The 21142-nt window shown below is 46.6% G+C and overlaps 1 protein-coding gene across 3 annotated transcripts in view; it reads right to left on the minus strand.

The window, feature by feature from the left end:
- Positions 1–621: 621 nt before the first annotated feature.
- The window catches only part of CORO2B (coronin 2B), a 72416-nt gene continuing 51895 nt past the window's right edge, over positions 622–21142 (minus strand). For all 3 annotated transcript variants that reach the window (XM_061594848.1, XM_061594847.1, XM_061594849.1), the window contains 9 exons: positions 15128–15277; positions 13695–13859; positions 12266–12382; positions 10751–10855; positions 10169–10265; positions 8480–8592; positions 6970–7060; positions 5531–5670; positions 622–3642 (listed from right to left, as the gene is read on the minus strand). In XM_061594848.1, the coding sequence (XP_061450832.1) occupies positions 3505–3642; positions 5531–5670; positions 6970–7060; positions 8480–8592; positions 10169–10265; positions 10751–10855; positions 12266–12382; positions 13695–13859; positions 15128–15277 (1116 nt within the window). In that variant the 3' untranslated portion in view covers positions 622–3504. The remainder of the gene's footprint in view (positions 3643–5530; positions 5671–6969; positions 7061–8479; positions 8593–10168; positions 10266–10750; positions 10856–12265; positions 12383–13694; positions 13860–15127; positions 15278–21142) is intronic.

The following is a 21142-nucleotide window of genomic DNA, read 5'->3' on the forward strand; positions in this document are numbered from 1 at the left end:
TTTTTTAACCTATTTCTGATTTATTTTTAGTAACATTTAAAGCATTATTTCAAAATTAATCATGATAGCTAAATGGATTCCCCGTGTACAGAAGCAGGATACCTCTGCCAGATGTTGGGGACCAATTGTGTGCACCCATCTCCATTCTGCCTTCCTTGCTCTTAGAAACATAATGCCAGATGGATAGACCTTTTCGGTCTGATACGCATGTATTTTCCTTGCCTTTATGTAGCGGTGGTGCCTAGCTCAGACAGCTTTTTTTTGTAAAGACTTTTAACCTGGTGTGTGTAGGAAATAGCCAGCCTTAATTCTACAAGAGTGCAATATTTGGCTGAGGACTTGAAATTGCCTTCCCCAACCTGGTGCCCTGCAGATGTTTTGAACTACAACTCCCAATTGATGTGATATGATGGGCCATATGATGATGGGAGTTGGGGGCACTTGCAGGGACACCAGTTTGTGGGGGGGCTGCTTTACAGATGTATCATTGTGATCCCTGCACCATTTCTCTTTCCCTCCTTCCCCTCCCCCACCTTTCCACCCGCAGTTGCTCAGGATCAGCTTCCCACCCCTCACTGAAGGCAAAAGGAGACTTTACCACCAACTGGTTTTGGTATCTTGGTAACTTTTTTATTTTGTCGCTATTTTTATGGCAGCATAAATAATAAGCGAGTGAGAGAACACTGAAATGGAGGATGGCGGACAGGGTGGGTGGGGGTCAGTGTTAGGCACAGAACGCAATGTAAATGTTGGTTTGGGGTGGAGGAGCACGGGACGGAGGGAGGGAGGGAGGGAGAGAAGCCATCACACTTGCCTGGCTGGTGCTTAGAGACGAAGGGGGGGGAGCAGGCACCCACATGTGAATGAGCAGTATGTGGAACCTCTTCCTGCAACCTGGGTCTAATTTTGAAGAACAGCGATTGTACACATAAGGAGGCTGGTGGGGGACGCAGAAGAGGTCCGGCAGGACTCGGTGCCATGAGCCGTGGTGTCCGAGAGGGAACTTCTCTCATCGCTGTGGGAGAAGCTGCAGTTGTCCAAATTCACTCCTCCCTCCAACCCGAAGCCACCTCTGCCCTTTTCATCAGCTTGCACTTTGCAGCCACAACCTCTTACCGGAACAATTGCTGCGACCAAGAAGGGGTGGGGGGTCGCCAGCAGCTATGTCTGGAATGGTTTTAAGATAAGACTTTGGAGACAAAGGATTTGTCTGCATGCCAACAACCCAACATGCTCAGAGATGATTCCCAGATCAGGCTCCTGGGATCATCTTTGTCAAAATTGCATGTGTTGGCCTTTTCAGAGGCAGTATTTTCCTACCAGTTCTGGCCCCAGAATTACAAGCTTTATGTATGTATTTAACTGTAGCATTTATACATAGCACTTTTTGAGCATTCAAATTGCCTCGCAGTATATTTCATCAGTCCTTACAATAACCTTGTAAGGTAGGTCCCGGTATAATTATCCTCATACTGCAGACATGAAGGTTTACCTTTACCACCACTGTTCTCTATGTAGGATATAGCTTCATGATAGCTCCCTATTACTGGGTCCCTACACTCAAGACTACAAGTGTGAACCTGTTTATTCTAGGACAGTCCCAGTGGGGGCAAAGTAATTTCAGTAATGAGATATTCTCTCTCCTCCCCTCCCCTGCCCCTTTTGCACGTGAAGGGCAATTTTAAGGATCAGGATTCCATAGGTGAAACGATCATCTTATTTCTGAGCAAGGAAGGAGGGGCATGCCTCTGTCTAAAAGCTCCTCAAGCAATCTTGTTGCTGCTTGGATCCCACCTGCCCCCCCCCCAATCATTCACAAAGTTACATAGTGGGCAGTCCCATTTTGATTAATGACCAGTGAGGAAGTGAAGTGTTTTAAGCTCACCCCACTGGCAGGATGCTGTACTTATGCTGAGAAAGTCAAGACAGATTTACCATTTAACGTGTGTCTCTCATTCCAAGATCCAGTTCGCTGGGGTTCTCTTAAACCCTCGACAAATTTGGGTTCTTGGAGAGATGACCTAGGAATCCAACAAGAACAGGCGTTTGCTAGGATGCTCAAAGTCATTGCCTGGGGATTTGGGGCGAGGGCCACTCTTCTTAACTACAAAGGTTCAGTGCACTACAGCCAGCACCATGGATGTCCCAGTTGCTGAGGCAGCAGCTTATACCCAACTTGCAGCAAGCACCCACTCAGCAACCTTTCGCTTAGAAACGCTACCCAATGTAAAGGCAAGGATGCAGGTTGGCCCCTCCCTTTGCCTCGTGCACAGCCTTGCCGGGAGCTGCTGAGGGTGACCTAGCAATGCCTTGGGAAAAAGCTGGGCAGGAATACAGTCGGCTTCAGGCATCTTGTAGCCTGAGCCAGGGAAAGGGCCATAGCTCAGTGGTTGAGCATCTGCCTGGCGTGCAGAAAGCCCCTGGTTCAATCCCCGACGGCGTCTCCAGGTAGAGCTAGGAGAGACTCCCTGCCTGAAACCGGGGAGGGCCATTGCTGCCAGTATGTGTAGACAACACTGGGCTGGATGGACCAATGGCCTGATCTGGTATTAAGGCATCCTCCTAGATTTACTCAGTCCCCAGTGAGAGCTTCTTCCTTCAAAACCTTTGCAATCTTGCACGGCTGTGTATGTGTTCCCAGCCATGTGAGGGACAGAAATAAAGTGTTATAATCCGTGAAGACTTGGGGGTTAATGGTTAGGAACCAAAGGTCCACCCAGCTGGTATCTCTTAGAGCTGATGCAAGCACCATCTGTTTTGGTGGGACAACCAACCAAAGGCTGATGCATAGACAAGCCACCTATTTACAGCAAAAGTGGGGCTGGCCCCACTGTACAAGTGATGCCAGTGGCCATTTGGGGGAGGGGGAGGGAATGGCATTTTTAGGAATACTGAGAAAGCAGCGCATGGCCTTAACCCCAAGCATTGTCTGCAGCATTAAGGGAATCTTGGAGGTTCACCTCTTTGCTTGTGCAGCACATTCCTGGAGAAGGGGATGAATTTTAATGTTCAAGCTCATCGATGTACCTTCCAGTTTCATGAACCTGAATTTCAGTTTTGTACCCAGTGTGTATTGTCAGTCACACTTTGCATAGGAAAAGAAAGAATATTAAGACTAAGAAATGCAATTGCTTTCTGCAGGGCACACAGATTTCCCTCTTCATTCCCCTGAATGATCAAGGATGGAATGAAAAACTGTGGGCCCTTTTGGTTAATCCCCTAACTTTGCTGCATCAAGAAACAAACTGACTTCTCTTTTTACTCCAAGAGAAACCTGGGATATACTTGGGTCCCTTGTTCTTTTCATGCAGTAGTTCTCAGTTACATCATACAGACAACGCTTTTCTTTTAGTACTAGGAAATCGACCACAGCAGAACATACTTCCAGTTAGCAGGTGAACCCAAAAGGCTGCCCATGGGCTCTCTGGCTCATATCGTGTGTTAAGTGGATACAGTAAAATTAAAGAGCAGGTATAAACAAAAAGTTTGTTTAGAAAACGTCCTTTAGAGTTCGTTGTTCTTCGGGCTGTTGCGCAAGTTTTTCAGTTCCAGTTGTAGCTGTCGGATTTTGATGTCCTTCTGCGAAAGCTCACCTTTCAACCGCCGGATCTCATCCTGCTGTCGGAAGAACATTCGGAGAAGCTTGACGTGGAGGGTGGGAGAGAGAAAGAGAGGTGGGCTCAACGTGCTGCTGTTCCAAAGATTATAGTGTTTTGGTATGTTTTGGTTAGCAAAGACATTCAAATATTTGCAGTAGGCCACCTAAGAGCAGCCCTGGTGCATCAGACCAAAGGCATCCTACAGAGGGCAAGTAGGTGCCTATAGGAAGCCTGCAAGCAGGACATGAATGGAACTGGTTTTCGACTCATCCCCAGAAGCAGAAGTATCCTGCCTCTGATAACGGAGGTAAATAGCTATGATGCCTAGTAGCTGTTGGTAGCCATGTTCTCCGTGAATTTGTCTTTTAAAGTCCTTCCTTTTGTCTGTCCTGAATCCTCTAACATTCAGCTTCGTTGGCTGGGTTCAAGTACTATGAGAGAGGGAGAGAAATGTCTCCCTGTCCACTTTCTGCACACCATGCATAATCTCTTAACATGTCCCTACCACCACTCACCTTCTATCTATACTGAAAAATCCCAAAGACTGTAACCTTTCCTCAGAGGGGAGCCACCCCATCCCCTTGGATCATCCTGGTAGCCCTTTTCTGAGCCTTTTCCAGCTCTACAATATCCTTTTTAAAGTGAGGTGACCGGAACAGTACACAATATCCAAAAGCGATCACACCACAGATTTGTATCACGGCCCTTGAGACTATCCTCATGCCCCTCTTTCAGGCTGTCACCTCTTCTGCACCTGACCATAGTCACACCAGAGAACCATTTTTTGGTATGTGAGGGACCTCAGTTTGCGTGGACCAAAGTTGGAAACGGGTGGGGGTGAAGAAGCAAGGACATTTCTTTCTGCTGTGTCCTGTTGGCCCTACGAAGTCCATGAGACTTAAAATTGGGATGGTTATGAATGGGAAACTGGTGATCCTTCAAGCAAAAACATTTTATTTACCCAGGCCTTTGGTCCTTAATTTGGAAGATAATTCGTTATGATTGTGGCCTCTTTCTGTGGTCATCCTTTAAGTGGGGTGAGTAGGATGCTCTCTCTCTCGCTCTCTCCAGTAGGGCCCCACTCATACAGCGGGTTATGTTCTGTACCCCCGCTGTAAAGTGAAAACCGCTGTAAAGCGGAACCCATTGAATAGAATGGCGCGCAATGCCTGAAAACTGCCGTAAAAGCGGAACAAGCGGCGTATGAGTGGGGCTTTAGTCTAATTACATCTAATTGAGACCGCTGTATTAGCAAAGCGCTGTATTAGCAAAGCGCTGTATTAGCAAAGCGCTGTATTAGCAAAGCGCTGTATTAGCAAAGCGCTGTATTAGCAAAGCGCTGTATTAGCAAAGCGCTGTATTAGCAAAGCGCTGTATTAGCAAAGCGCTGTATTAGCAAAGCGCTGTATTAGCAAAGCGCTGTATTAGCAAAGCGCTGTATTAGCAAAGCGCTGTATTAGCAAAGCGCTGTAAAGTGGGGCCCTACTGTATATATATTTGGATGAGCACTTAAAGTCTTGTTTTATTGCTGTTTTTTATATTTGGTTTTAATGTTTCTTGTTACTTCTGTTTGTGTCCTGTAAGTTGCAACAATTAAATATTAGTATTGTTATTGTCACTATTAGGCAGTATCAAACTAATGTTTTCCATAGGTGCAAGGATTTGCGCTTGTGCAATGGAACTTCCCCCCTCCTCTCTGCAGACAACTGCCCCCTCCCCAAATCTACTCCGGAGGGGGGGAACCCCTAGTACAGATTTAGGGATGGTGTTGGAGGGACGAGAAGAAGGGAAGTTCTGCTGCGCAAGTTGAAATCCTGGCGCTGACGGAGCAGGTCAATTGGATACCACCCATTGTTCTTGTTGTTTATTCACAATAATAATAATTATTAATACATTTCAATCTGAACAGAAAGCAGCTGTTTATTCCTTACCTCATTCTCTGTTCTGGGGGGCACATTTTCCAAGAGGTCGATCCCATTAACAACAATGCTCTTTTTTTCTCTTACGGGTGCCTTAAAAACTACTTTAGATGTTTTCTTATAGCCTTCCTTTAAGGACATCAATATGGGATCTAAAAACCAAACCAAAGCAAGAGATAACAAATGCTAAAACAAAATTGGCTGGGCTGGAGAGACAGTTTTTAGAACCAAGCACATAATCTCCACTACTTTCAGCAATTTACCACATATTTATATTCTGGGTTTGGTACGAAAAGCTTGAATTCAGTCAAGCTGTCTTTTACTTTTACTTTGTCTTCTATCCTCCCTAAGCAGCTCCAGTGGAACTTCCAACAAGGTTGGCTGAACAGCACAAGCAAGCCAGGAGGTGCTTTGGAGAGGTAAGGAAGCAGCACAGAATCTCAGAGGTGCAGTCTAAGGTACTGCAAAGTGCCAGCGTTCTCAGGCTGGAGGCTCTAGCAACAGGAGGGCCCAGGCACCTTCATTGCTCTGCCACTGTGGCTGCTTTCCAAAACATTGAGCCACAAGTCTACCCTCGGATGAGCTTTGGTACCGCTCGTACCACTGGCCAGAAGGTAGTGCTGCAGTCTGAACCTCAGTAGTGCTCAGGTGACAGAAGGGGCCCTATCATGAGCATGCAGGTGGGAGGGGAGGGGGGCACTGCCCCACTCGCGGATGAACCATAATCCCTCCTGATTCCCAGCTTTCATTTTTCTAAAAAAAACCAAGTGTCTAGCATTTGTAGAAATCTGTTTGTAAGATCTGTTTTTATGATGTTTTAAAGTGGTTTTAGCACTTTGTTTGCCACCCTGGGCTCCTGCTGGGAGGAAGGGCAGGATACAAATTAATTAAATAAATAAATAAAATGTACAGGCGCTATTCTTCTCATTTTTGTAAGAAATTAGCCTGCTCTGCCTTTCAGTGTTTCACTTTGCCCCCCAGAACCCACACCCACCCCTGGAAAAATTTCTGGGGATGCCCATGGATCCAATGGGGATCTGCCTGGCACTGTAAGGCCTCTGACAGACTCTTGACTGGCTCTTGAGACTGATTTTTAATCACTTGAACAAGTGTGAGTGTGTGAGAGGGAAACAGGTGTAGCAGGATGGAATTTCAACAAATTTCAGTGGGGAGGTAAGCATCAGAATATCGATTATTCACAGAACAGCCTTCAGCATTTCTTTATCTGGAAACAGATGCTTAAATGATAAAATACCCAGACTAGAAGCACAACATTTGGAAATATCAGGGATATCTTGATGTCAAATTTCTGACAAGTTTAAAACTTGTGGGTTTTTTAATATAAAAAAAGTTCAAGTCGTTTCTTGGCGGTGGTGACTGATTTTACATCAGGTTGTCCATTGTTACATGAACTGTTGTATGATGCCGTATCCTGGCGCTTGTGCTTTTACCCCGGTTCGTTCCGCTCAGCCATTCATCCGGGGTGAGGGCAGGCTCTGTTCCCGCAGTCATTGGGTAAATATCTTCTTGGTATGTTTCTGACTAGAATGCAGAAAGAAGAGAAACAGCCTCTTTGAAATAATTAGTAAGGAGGCTTCCAGACAGGGTTATTTTGGGATGGCTGTTTCTCAGGCATGCAGATTTTGGGCATCATCCATACAATGTTGTTGGCATCAAAATGCCAACCCATATGCCCCCCCCCCCTTGAAGCCAGATTTACCCTTTCCAGGGAAAATCCAATAAGTTAAAAAAATGTTGCCAATGACCCATTTGTGAATATCAAGCCCCTGTCTGTAAGCCCCCTAAGTACCAACTTGCCCGGCAAAGAATCAAAAGGGGTTTTAAATGATATGGCAAAAATAATTAAACTCCTCAATATACCCCCCCCCCAAAAAAAGGAGCTGCTATTTTTCCCATGAGGAGTTTGACCTCCTGGCTCCTTCTCTGATGGAAGCAAAGTTATGAGCATTTCAATATAGAGGGTAACGTTGTTTGTCAGGTTGCCATTTGGGATGAAAGCTGCATTAGAGCATTCTCGAGCTCATCCATTTTACCCTGAAGAGCCAGCTCCATGCAGCTGCAGAAAAGGAGTCCTTCAGGCGGCTCAGTGTGTTTACAGCCTGAAGGGAGAGGCAATCAAGATACAAGAGGCTTAAGAGAGGGTATTGGGGCTTGCTGAGTGTGAAGGAGAAAGGAGTAAGAGTGAGGCAAATGGGCCCCGCAGTGCTTTGTGTAAAAATAATTGGCTTGAATTATAATCCTCCTTTGCATCTGTATAACACAAACACAGGAAAAGGCATCTGAGCACTCATTGATACAAAAGAAAGAAAGCAAAGATTTTGCATAGAGGGTCGGCAAGGGTCAGCACATTTTAAGGCACAGCAGGCTTCCCCAACCTGGTGCCCTCCAGATGTCCAACTCCCCTAAGGAGAAATAAGTGGCTCACCAGCCCCTGCTGGCTTCCTCTGCCCTTCTCTGGAGAGGCAAATCACATGTAGCTCCTTTTCACCTGCTGAAGGCCAGGTGGAGCGTGGCACACTCTGGAGGGTACATCAACCAAGGGTCCTTCCAGGCTGTGGCTATTTTGCAGGGGGGATTCAGTCACACACTGGCACAGTCAGGTTGTGCAATTATAGATGATTTGGTGCCCTTGTGGAATAAACCCACTTGCCCCCCAAACTGGGCTATTTGCTACAAGGAAAGTGACGAGGAAATGATGGGAATGTGGGCTGGGGGGACGCTTGATGCAACATCTTATAACCTCCCCACAAGCAAATGCGAATGTATGCTCAGGTAACAGCCAGTGCTGTTTAACCTTCCTGCAAATTCTGGGCAAACAAATCAGGATGAATACTCAATACACAGATCCTCTGGAAGCAACTCTAGTTGTGTGAACTGGGAACAGAGTTCAAAGCTGCAGAGCAAAGCTGGGCCTGCTTTCAGCGAGGCCCAGATACTCACCCTCCTTGGCACGATCATGGAAATGGGCTCAATAAGCCCTTTTAACGTGATGAGCTTATAGAATCGGAACACTTCACACGCAGAGACATCGAGGCCGTGCTTTGGCATCACTCCTGCAAAGGCAGGTTTAAGCAGAAGTGACACTTTTTGCTTCGTACAGAACAGGGAAAATTAAATCCTTGGATTGGTTGCACAATGGCGTTTCAATATGGCATCTTAGTGACACAACGGTCCTATGACAATTTTGTATTTTCCTTTTTTCTCTCCCCATAGATTCCCCCACTGTTTTTTGCAAGACAACTCCTGCTAGTTGCACCTTCTGGGTTGTATTCTATTAAGTCCTACTCAGAGTAGACCCACTGAAATTAATGAACCTAAGTTTGTCATGTCTAATAATGCCAATGGGTCTATTCTGAGTAGCACTAGCATCGAACACCATCCTCTATTTCTATATGGTTCAAATGTGTCAGCCACCATCATTGGACACCGGCCAAGGCGTTGCTCCAGCGTCCTGGGAATGTTCATAAACTTACTGCTTGTGGAAGGGAAAGGGCCAGCAATACAACTGCAACACAGAGTCCTGCAGAGCTTGGAAAAGTTACTTTTTTGAACTACAACTCCCATCAGCCCCAGCCAGCATGGCCACTGGATTGGGCTGATGGGAGTTGTAGTTCAAAAAAGTAACTTTTCCAAGCTCTGGTGCTGTATGTATGTATTTATTTATTTCCCTCCCTTCCTCCCAGAAGGAGCCCAGGGTGACAAACAAAATCACTAAAAACACTCTAAAAATCTTTTAAAAAACCCAAAAACTTTAAAACATATTAAAACAAAACAGCTTTAAAAACGTATTAAAGCAAAACAGCTTTAAAAACATCTTTTTTAAAAAAATCTTTAAAACCTTCTTAAAAAGCAGTTCCAACACAGATGCAAATTGGGATATGGTGTCTGCTTAAAAGGCTTGTTGAAAGAGGAAGGTCTTCAGTAGGCGCCGGAAAGATAATAGATATGGCGCCTGTCTAATATTTAAGGGGACAGAATTCCAAAGGGTCAGTGCCACCACACTAAAGGTCTGTTTCCTATGTTGTGTGGAATGGACCTTCTGATAAGATGGTATCTGCAGGAGGCCCTCACCTGCAGAACGCAGTGATCAACTGGGTATATAAGAGATAAGACGGTCTTTCTGGTATCCTGGTCCCAAGCTGCATAGAAGACCAGAACCTTGAGCTTGGCCTGAGAGAAGCTGTTAGGCCGGCACGGGACTGCCAGGGTTGAGGTGGGGATGAAGGATGGGGCAAAACAGGCCAAGATGCTGGAAAGGCAGAGAGGCTAAGAACAGGGAAGAGGGCCTGGGAGGCAGCAGTACTACAGGAGAAGATGCTGAGGCAATGGCAGCTGGTGGCTGCATGTCAGTGGGGCAGTGGAATCCACTCTGGGTTTTAGTCTGAGCGTTCCTTGAAAGTTTAGACTAAAACCCGAAATGGATTCCACTGCCCCAGTGACACGGAGCCACCAGGCGCCAGTGGGCTGAAGAAAGGGGGCTAAGGCCGAATGGCTAGAGGAGCAGAGAGTGCCTCTGAGCTGGGAGAAAGAGGAATGGCAGGGCAGATGAAAGGCCAGCCTGAGAAGAAGCGCTTCCCCCATCTCCACCCGCCCGTGAGACTCTGGTGCAGAAGGTAAACACCCCCTTACCAAGGCCTTTCTGTGGGGCTGGAGAGCGGAACTCCATGAGGTAAGTGAGGTACGGCTTCTCGGTACTGATCTCATAGTAGCGGATGTTCCCATCTCCCTGGGGAGAGCGAGAAGGGAAAGGTGCAGTCAGGAGGTTTGGGGGACATTGGGCATGTCACTACATGGAAAAAGAGGATGGCACGGTTAATTTCACCTGGTTTTTTCCAGGTGGTTTGGACTACAACTCCCATCATTGGCCTTTCCCCTTTTACAAACACAAAACTGCATTGAGCACTGAGCCTTCATTCATTTACACGGAAGCAAGTCCTATTAATTTAAATAAAACTTATTTCTGAGTATGTGTGTTGAGGGTTTCAGCCTGAAAAAAACAACCCCAAAATGTTAATCTACAGCAATATGAATCCCTTTGATTAATCATCCAGATGAACTGATGGGTGCCTTTGGTTAATTTCCCTTCTTGGGGAGTGGATCTGAAGTGCCTTCAGGTGGACAGTAAGTTGCAGAAAGGTCAGGTTTCTGTCATCCCAGTCTGCCCCTCCACCTCTGAAGGGTCCTGGGGTCGACAGCGGAGCCCGAGCACACCTTGCCAGCCAGGTACAGCATGTGGGTATCCGCATCGTAGAAAGGGAAGAGGAGCCCAGATAGGCCGTCAATCTCCTCCTCTTTTAAGGGCATGGAAAGGTCTTCCTGCAGGAATCAAAACAAGTATTAGTCAGAAAACGAGAGGCTGAAAGCCTGCTTTATTCATGGCCTCGACACTAGGAAAGTTATTACAAATGTAAAGAAAGACGCTTTGGACAGCCACTCACATCGGTCCTAGCCAGCACGAAGAGGACACCAGGCTAGGGAAGGGTGGATGGGCCAGTGGACTCAGACTCATCTACTCTGCCTGGTAGCCAGTCTCCAGAGTGACAGGCTGCTGTGAGCCTTTTCCAATGCTGGAGACGCTATGAACTTAAGCTGGGACCATCTATGCTTCAAGTATGTGCTTTGCTTACAGAGGGACTATAGCACATCTTATTTATTATTTATTTATTATTTCAATTTATATACCGCCCTTAGCAGAATAGCTCTCAGGGCGGTGAACAAACAAGATAAAATACCATATATCATAATAAAAATCATAAAAACATATACAAACAAACAACAAAAAACACTACAAAAACACAATACGACAAAAATTAAAAATACGGATTAAAAGATTAAAATGGTTAAGAAAATTAAAATGCCTGGGAGCATAAAAAGGTCTTTACCTGGCGCCGAAAAGATAAAAGTGTAGGCGCCAGGCGTACCTCTTCGGGGAGGCTGTTCCACAACTCAGGGGCCACCTTGCCCACAAGTGATAAGAGGTGATACGATACCCCCCAAAAAGGACCTTATAGTTTTGCTGGATCCTTTCTGTTTTCTGCTCTCTTCCCCCTCACATTACCTCCAGACTGCCATGTGCTTTACCTCGGGCTGGAAGATCTGAGCGTGTGACATCACTTTTGCACGATTTGCACTTCAGAGTACTGGCGTTAACCTTAAAGGCCTTCTATAGTCTGATTACCGCACACACTACCTGCGCCCATAAAACCCTGCCCCTGCGCCTGAGGTCTTGCTTGTGTGCCTGCAGGGGAAATTGATTAGTTAGGCACAGAGGAGGCTGCCTTATATCAAGTCAGGCCCTTGGTCCATTTAGCTCAGTATTGTCCACACTGACTGGCAGTGGCTCTCCAGAGTTTCAGTCAGGGGACAAAGAGATGCCAGCAGGGACTGAACCTTCCGCATGCAAGATGTATGGCACCACTGAGCTACTGTGGCCCTTCCCCAAAGTAAGCACACTGGATAGAGCTTTCTTGGTAAAGGCCTCATAGCTGTAGAAGTCTCTTGCAGTTAACATTTGTTTGGCCTCTGAAGTCCTGGCGTTCTAGGAAGCCGTAAAAACTCCCCTTTTTACTATGGCCTTTCCTAAGAGAATTTTGTTGACATAATTGAATTATCTCTCCTTTGTCTATTTCCCTGTATCCTACTCTCTTTGTGTTGCTTTGTGAGGGCTTGGTCCTGAAAGGCGACCAATAAATAACCGGAACCAGGAAAGGAATATCTTTGTCTGACCTGATCCCAGAGGGCAATCTGCCTCGTGTTCCACCGAGAGACACCCGTCGTTAGAAGCCGCTTCATGTTTCCTAAAAAGACAACCCGGTTCACGCGATGGTTCTTACAATTCGCTTCCTGGAAAGACAACCAACATTTACCCAGGCAGGCGACAACTCTCCTGGCAGCTGGTAAAGAGCCTCCAGCTCTCTCTTCAAACTGATGCACACAATTGCTTATGGCAGTTTTCCTCCAACTGGTGCCTTCCAGATGTTTGGGACCACAACTCCCAAACATCTGGAGGGCACTAGGTTGGGGAAGGTTGATTTACAGTCTCACAAATATGCCATTCAAAATGACCAGTTTTTATTTCATCCAAGGCAACTTTTGATCAATAAAGTATTAAAGCCACACATAATTCACTGCAGACGGTGAATTCTTCCTATTCTCTCCGTTGAAATTTTGCTTATCTGAAGGTAATGTTTACATTTGCGTACTGCCATTGGTGGTAGAAGTATTCTTACCAAGCTACCAGGAAGCTTTTGATACGGATAAGTCTGTTTTCTATGAAAACAGGAAGATGCTTATAAAAAGATCCCTCGTGGAAACGTTACTGTCGGAAGAAGGAGTTGCGCATTCTTACCTACGAAAACATATCCCGCAGGGCAAGAGCTGACTTGCTCTGCCTGCCTTCTGCCCTAGGAGGATAGTTTTTCTTTTTCTTTTTTTACACCAGATGCCAAAGAGATTAAGCCCTGCAGCTTGCAATTAAGATGGAGGTTGCAAAACATACAGGACATGAATTAATTGTGATCGGATCTCTTGGCTTCTCTTTTTAAATTTAAAGCTGCCGTGGAAGGATCCAATTTTGAGCGGAGTGATCGTTTTTCTCGTGCCACTTCTCCAGTCGAAATTGCCCCTCCCTGAAGCTGCTATCAGCCCCATTTGCAGAGGGAGGGGGAAGAGAGGCATTATACTGTAGCTGTTTTGGAAGGGGCCATTTAGATCGGAGAAATGGCATGGGGGGGAGGGTTAACATAAAAACACAAGAAGAGCCCTTCTGGATCAGGTTAAAGATCCATCTTATTCCAGCATCCTCTTCTCACAGTGGCCACTAAAATCCCTCTGCAAAGCTCATTTCATCATTCTCCTCACTTGTGGTTCCCAGCAACTGATATGCAGAAGCATACTGCCTTCAACAGTGGACACAGAACACAGCCTTCATGGCTAGCAACTACTGATAGCCTTGTCATCCATGAATTGGTCCAATCCTTGTTTAAATTCATCCAGGTTGGTGGCCCCCATTACATCTTGTGTCCCTCCCAGCACTCCAGCCACCCCCACCACCCCCTCTTCTGCAGCTGATCTGAAGCTTAAGCAACAGTCAGGAAGCTGGATCTTGGGCTGTCCCACATTGCATCTGTTTTGGCCCACGGAAGAAGCTCCTTGCCTGGAGGACTTTGCCAGAACGTGGCTCTATGACTCGGAGCTTCTTGTCTTTGCAAGTGGTGGAGAGTAAACTACCATCAGTGTTGAAGGACATGCAGAGGATGACGTCGGAGTGGCAGTCGATCATCTTCACAGGCTCACCAATATCCAGGTTCCAGATGAGAACCTGAGGAGGACAAGGACGGCAGAACAAAGGGAAGACTCTCACCGTCGGCTGCAATGTCTTGCTTATATATGTCTTATTTGGGATATTTATCTCCTGCCATTCAAGACAGCTTTTAAAACACCAAAACAGCCAGAACCAATGAAACAAACATAATTTTTGAAAGCAAATAAAATATTGCTAAAAACATATTTCCTAAAAACACACAGGAACAGCAAACAGGCACGCTCACACCTAGGAGGCTGCCCTGTACCCAATCAGACCTCTGGTCCTCCGAGCTTAGTATTACATTGATGGGCAGCGACTCTCCAGGGTTTTCAAGCGGGGGTCTCTCCCAGCCTGACCTGACGATGTAAATTTACAAAATTACAAAATACATGTTATGCAAGCTTTGGGAAGAAAAACATTGAGGCTCTAATGGCTGCCATCTATGAATAATTCTCCAGTTTGTTTCTGAAGAAGTATGAAATGAGTTACAATCCTGGAAATCTTGACAATTATTACAGGTATTATTTGGAGAACTTCATTGTCCTTTATACAGCGCCCCCAGCTTGGATAGCTTGCATTTTGTATTCTGTGCACATATATGTGCATAAACATACATGTATAGTTGTTCATGCTCAAATAAGCACTATCGTTTTATTGTCCCTTGAGTTCCTGTGACTTTGGCTTATATTGAGTCTAATCAAATTATCCACCTAGCTCAGTATTGACTGGCTCTCTTGGGTTACAGCCCAATCCTTGCCAGAGACTGAACGTGAGAGACCTTCTGCATGCAAAGCAGCTGCTCTGCCACTGAGTTTTGGCCTTTCCCTGCAACCCACAGCCCTGGTCCAATTGCATACCATTTTAATTGTCTTCCCACCCCTGCTACAAATCCTGGGAATTGCAGTGTGGTGAGGTACTGGGAATTATTTGTTAGTGATCTTCTGCACCCACCCTACCCCAATATCCTGTCCCTGGAACTACAGCTCCCAGATTTCTCTGTGGTAGAGGGGAAAATGGTTAAACCAGAGCTTGGAAAAGTTACTTTTTTGAACTACAACTCCCATCAGCCCCAGCCAGCATGGCCACTGGATTGGGCTGATGGGAGTTGTAGTTCAAAAAAGTAACTTTTCCAAGCTCTGGAAACCAGTTCATGTCTGTCGCATAGACATGCTCCATGCATTAGACCCAAGAGGCTTCATTGAATTAGATGAGTGTCCCATGGCCTCCATTCCTCAGGGTGTCCAAGTAATGAGCAAAAAAAAAAACCCCTTTGCCCAGCTCACCTTATAGTCATACCCGGCACTGAACAGGATGTTGTTGGTGGTTGGGTGCCACTCAAGAAGACCGACACGCCGGCTGTGCCCATACAGCTCCAGCACAGCCTCCACCATGTTGCGTTTCAAGCCTCCGTCTGGGATTTCCCATATCCGAACCTTGAAGGTAAGGAGAGCAAAAGACGGCTTTGAGAGGAAGCCTCTGACAACTCAGCTGCCTGCCTGGACAAAGTGGGTTTATTTCCCAAAAACGGTTTTGCCACAGTGAATATGTCTTAAATGTCGCAGGACTCGTTGTTGGTTCTGCAGGAGACCAACTATTCGTTCTGAGTTGTTTGCGGGGAGGTTAAATGGTGCTGCATCAAAGCAAGAGTTATCCCACACTTTCCAATGCATTTCCTCATCTCTTTCCTTAACACAAAAACTCAAATCATTTGGGGAAAGCGGGTTTGCTCCACAAAATCTCCTAATCAATTAAAAATGCACAACCTAAAGTTGCCGGTGTGTGATTGAATTCCAGCCGAAAACAGTGACAGTCTGGAAGCGTTCTTGGTTATTGTCGGGAATGTGGATTAAGGAGTTAAACCAAAGGCCTGTTTATGGAGGAGGGATATGTAAGGAGAGAGAGAGATGGTCTGGTCTGGGCTTTACCTGAGGAAAACACTTCCCTCTCTCCCGCCCTTCTTCTTAGGAACACAGGAATGTAAGAATCTGCCTTATACTGAGTCCACCTCAGTATGTCCACACTGGCTGGCAGCAGCTCTCCAGGCTTTCAGGCGGGGGGGGGTCTTTCCCAGTGCTATGTGAAGATGCCAGGGATTGACCTTGGGACCTTCTGCATGCAAAGCAAGCCATGCCACTGAGCGACGGCCTTTTCTCAAGCCTTCCACCATACCATCTTCTCTTGCTAGCTTTAGGCTTCATATGGTTGTTATCACTTTGCAAATTAAGGACAGAAGTCTAGGTCCTTTAGTAAAATAAAATCAAAAAATCCTTTTTGGTGTCATTAGGTCTGATTCATAAGACGTAGGCCAACATCTCTGCAACCCCTGAGGTCTTTGGAAGAGGTGTGGGAGGCTCAAGCAGTTGCTTCTGGCCGGGAAAGGAATGCGCTTCCTTGCAGCTCTAAGCCTGCCCGTCTGCAGCAGACATAAAAAGCACCTTCCAACAGCAGAAATACATCATGAAATGGGGGAGTCAGAGTAGTCAAGCAGCGGCTGAAGCTTTACATAAAATTGCACGGCCCGTGTTTAAAATTAGGCCTGTGTTGCATGCAGAGGGGGCCTTTTTGCAAGGGATGCCCAGAATGCCTTTGTGTCCGGCCAAGATCGTTTGTGAGGGCCGCAGGCAAATGGATGCAAAATGTTCAGAAGTAATATACCTCTGGCTATCAGATGCTAGGGAGGAATGACACCTTCATCTGAGCATCTGGCTGGCCACTGAGGCAAAGAGGATGTTTGACTAGACGGACCTTTGGCTCAGTGCAGCCAGGCTCTTTTTATATACATTATGCATTCAACTTACAGAGGCAGGAAACAGAAAAGAGTGTAACGCACACCCCAGTCTCTGAGTGGTGAGTGTCTTCCGTGGTGGCAGCGCATAACTTAGACTGGCTTTCCTTTGAATGAAGCTCGCTGGAGAGACAGTGGTGTCTTTGCAATATATGCTTTTACTTACACATACATGCATGCTGAGCATAAGATGGAAGGGCTCACAGCATTGACACGCCAACAGATCTTGATCCTCTGTTAGGTTTTTCAGGGGGGGGGAAGAGGAGTTTCCTAAAATCATAGCCTTGGTTTCAAGCCTCTCACTCTTCTCCAGAGGAGACCAAAGGAGACCGCCCCCCGGCCCATCCTTCTCCTACACCTAGGACAGAATGACCTCCGGCTCGGGAGGAGGGAGGGGCTGGCCCCCTTTCTGGAAGCATCAGCAGCTCCTTGTTTCTATGGAGACAGCACACCTGCACTTGGGCAACTCTTTAAGCTGTAAAAAAGGTGCTTAATAGGTTTGGCTAGGGCCATTAACTTGACAAAGAGATTGGTCTCATCACTTCAGCAGTTCCTTCTACTACAGAATCTCATCTTGCAGATAGAAAGCTACAGTAGGGCCCCGCTTTACGCGCTTTACGGCGTTCCGCTGATGCGGCGGCTTTCATTTTCAATTGTAAAGGTATTTTTTGCTCTTTTGTGACTTTTTGCGCCGTTTTCGCGTCATTTTTGCGCTACGCGGCCCATTATAGTGAATGGGGTTCCGCTTTACAGCGGCGGTCCAGAACGGAACCTGCCGTATAAGCGGGACCTGCCTGTACAGGCAACGGAGGCTGGTGCCTTAAGGCGGCCCTCCCAAGTTCAGCCTGCCCTCAACCAGCCCCCGCCTGCCTGCCTCCTTACTTACACCCAGTCCGGGCGGTGGCATTGCCTCTCAGCTGCCTTCTCCTCCTCAGTCTCAGGCTGTGAACACACTAGTCGCCTACAGCAAAGCGTTCCCATTGGCCACACCTGGAAGGGGAACGGGTTGATCTGCCAATCAGCTGCAAAATCTCTTTGAAGCTGAATTTTTAAAAAACAGCACTCCAGCTGATCTGACCAGGTTTCACAGTAAAAAGGGACGGGGTTTGACTAGCGTCATGGGCCCCCATTTCCAGAAGAGAAAGGCAGAGAGGCACTGGAACCAGCAGAACAGGGAGTGTGTCTCTACCCTCAGTGTAGAACTCAGCAGGGAGGAGATGGGGGGGGAAACAAAATGAAGGAGCTCCATCGATCATTGTTTCTAGCTTGGTCTGCCATTGGCTCTGGCTTCACATGCTGGTGGCCTCTTTGCCTTCCACCCTACTGTTCCCAATGCGCACCAGTCTCCACTGACCACCGGCTTGGAGGGGACACAGAGTTGACATCCAGACCACCACCACCCCAATCCTATAAAAACATTAAGCGACACTGGTGGGAAATGGTGCCACACACAAACACAAGTGCATGGAGACCGTGTTAGTGGCTCTTAGCTATTCCTGCAAACTTGTATGGATAATCTGATTTCTGTCCTCCACCTGTGTCCTTGCCCCCCGCGTTTTTTTAAAAAACTAGCCAGTTCACACATGTGCTGATCTCTCATCTTCACGTTTGGTCCCCTGTAGCAGCATTTTAATTTGAGGCTGCTTTTTAATTCTTCAGCATAGCCCCAGAACGTGTTATGCAATAAACAAGGAGAGGGTGAGCATGTGCAAAGGACCATGCCCTCAAGTGTGCCAGATTTATTTATAACATTTCTTACCCATAACGCCTTGGAGTGGGTCACAACCATAGACTATGCAGTTACCAAAACAAGTAGAACAATTATAATTACAAAAACAGGTAAAACAAATAAAACCAGTCCAACCAGAACAGACCAGTATGGATTCAACCAGAAAGGTGGATCATGCAAAGCAAAATAACTGTCAAAGGCCTTTTCAGATACAACTGCCATACATCTGAAATTGGAGATCAGGGCTAGGAGGCCTGGCAAATGAGTTTTTTAGAAAAGAAATGTCTGCCTTTTCAGATTATGAATACCTCAGCACAGTCATTAACCAAAATGGAGACAATAGTCAAGAAATCAGAAGAAGGCTAGGACTGGGGAAGGCAGCTGTGAGAGAACTAGAAAAGGTTCTTAAATGCAAAGATGTATCACTGAACACTGAAGTCAGGATCATTCAGACCATGGTATTCCCAATCTCTATGTATGGATGTGAAAGTTGGACAATGAAAAATGCGGATAAGAGAAAAATCAACTCATTTGAAATGTGGTGTTGGAGGAGAGCTTTGCGCATACCATGGACTGAGAAAAAGATAAACAATTGGGTGTTAGAACAAATTAAACCAGAACTATCACTAGAAGCGAAAATGATGAAACTGAGGTTATCATACTTTGGACACATCATACGAAGACATGATTCATTAGAAAAGACAATCATGCTGGGGAAAACAGAAGGGAGTAGAAAAAGAGGAAGGCCAAACAAGAGATGGATTGATTCCATAAAGGAAGCCACAGACCTGAACTTACAAGATCTGAACAGGGTGGTTCACGACAGATGCTCTTGGAGGTCACTGATTCATAGGGTTGCCATAAGTCGTGATCGGGCACATAACAACAACAACAAATCCTCTTGCCTGGAAAACTGAGCGGCCCCTTGGGAAAAACTTGGGCCACTGCGGAAGACAATTCCCATGGGCCCCTCTGCCCAACAGCGGCTTGTCTGACTCCTTCATGCAAATCTGCCCTTCAGAGCTCCATCCCTCCTGCCTTTATACAGCGTTTCTGTGAACAGACGGAAAGATCCATAGATGCCATCCCAGGAGGGAGGGGCTGAAGTGTTCCTTCCATAGCTGAGTGGGACAGAGCCCCTCTCAGGCTGGGCTTGCTGCTAGCCTCCTTCCCTTTCCTCTCGCTCCTGAGCGTTGAACGCCTGCTTTGGCACCAGGAGACCCAGCCTGCCTGCGCCAGTCAGTTGCTCCAAGCCCCACCTTCTCTCTGCTGCAGGGATGCAGGAGGTGACCTTGAGAAGGTCAGGAGGAGAGTTGAAAGCTGCACAGAAAGCTCAGAGGGAGGGAGGGAGAGGATGAGCCGGCCCCATAGAAGCCTAGCATAGAATTTGGGGTGGTGGGGAGGCATCTGAATGGGTGAAATAGGTGATGAGCGCAGTTTTACAAAGCAGAAAACAAACTGACCTTTCCTAGCAGTGCATTTCTTTTCTTTTCTTTTTTGACAAAATGAGGTGTCTCGTTCAAACCTCCCTGCTTTGTTTCCACCATTGACTAGGGGTGGAGACAAACTCCCTCTTCTTCTGCGGGTTCCCATGCATCTCCACCTCTCTCTTCTGAAAACGAGAGCACGCGATGCTAGTCTGACCCTGACCCTTTTTCCTGTAGAATCTGGTGGGATCAGATTGAGTGCATTTTTTAAAAAAATTCAGCTTCAAAGAGATTTTGCAACTGATCGGCAAATCAGGCCGTTGCCCCACCAGGCATTGTTTTGCTGTGGGTGACCAGTGTGTTCATAGCCTCAGTTGCGATGAGAATGCCCAGTGGGCCTGTGAAGACTGAAAAGCACTGAGCTGCATTCAAGTTAGGAACCAAAGAGCTGCTTCATCCCAAGTCGGATTAGTCAGGCTATCAAGCTCAGGGATGTCTGCAATGACTGTGCCCCTGGGGAAGGGGTGCATTATAGGGGCCCACCCCAGAGCTTGGGAAAGTTACTTTATTGAACTACAACTCCCATCAGCTCCAGGCAGCACTGCCACTGGATTGGGCTGATGGGAGTTGTAGTTCAAAAAAGTAATTTTCCCAAGCTCTGCACCTGGTGAAGAGGTCAAAATAAAGGCACCAGCTCAGGGTAGAAGCACACGCCCGGTTCTGCCGGTCCCAGTGCGTCTCCATCTCTCTCTTCTGAAAATGGGGGCACCCTTCCCCTTTTCACTGTAAAGCCTGGTGGGAGCAGCTTGATTGTGCTTTTTCCAAAAAAAATTCAGCTTCAAAGAGACTTCTCAACTGATTGGCAGATCAACCCATTCGCCCTCCGCTAATGGAAATGCTTTGATCTGGCAACTAGTGTGTTCATAGCCCAAGAAATCCCCAAAGACCCCAGGATTGCAGGATCTACTTTGTGTTATTCTGTTGTGAAAGAAAAGTGTTCCGTTGTTAGATAAGAAGAGTCTGAGGTCAGGAGTTTTAAACTGAAAATGACAACAAGCGTGCTGATTAAACAGCACTGGAAAGGGAGCAGCTCTTCAATGTAATTAGCACAATAAAACTCTTTTATATATGAGACAGGGAGGGAGAGAGAGGGAGAAGCATTTTAGTGCTAACTTAAACACTGACCAAAGAAATTAACCAGGTGATAAAATACCACCCCCTGGAAATATTATCATGAAGGGGTGCTGAGCCGTGATGGGTTCCTCTTCCTGATATATCGCTGGACATGTCTTGGACACCTTAGCTGTAAAGACCAGAGATTGCACTACTGGTCCATTCCCCTCCCCCCAAAAAATGT

The sequence above is a fragment of the Rhineura floridana genome, chromosome 14 (genome assembly GCF_030035675.1).
Source record: "Rhineura floridana isolate rRhiFlo1 chromosome 14, rRhiFlo1.hap2, whole genome shotgun sequence".
NCBI lineage: Eukaryota > Metazoa > Chordata > Lepidosauria > Squamata > Rhineuridae > Rhineura > Rhineura floridana.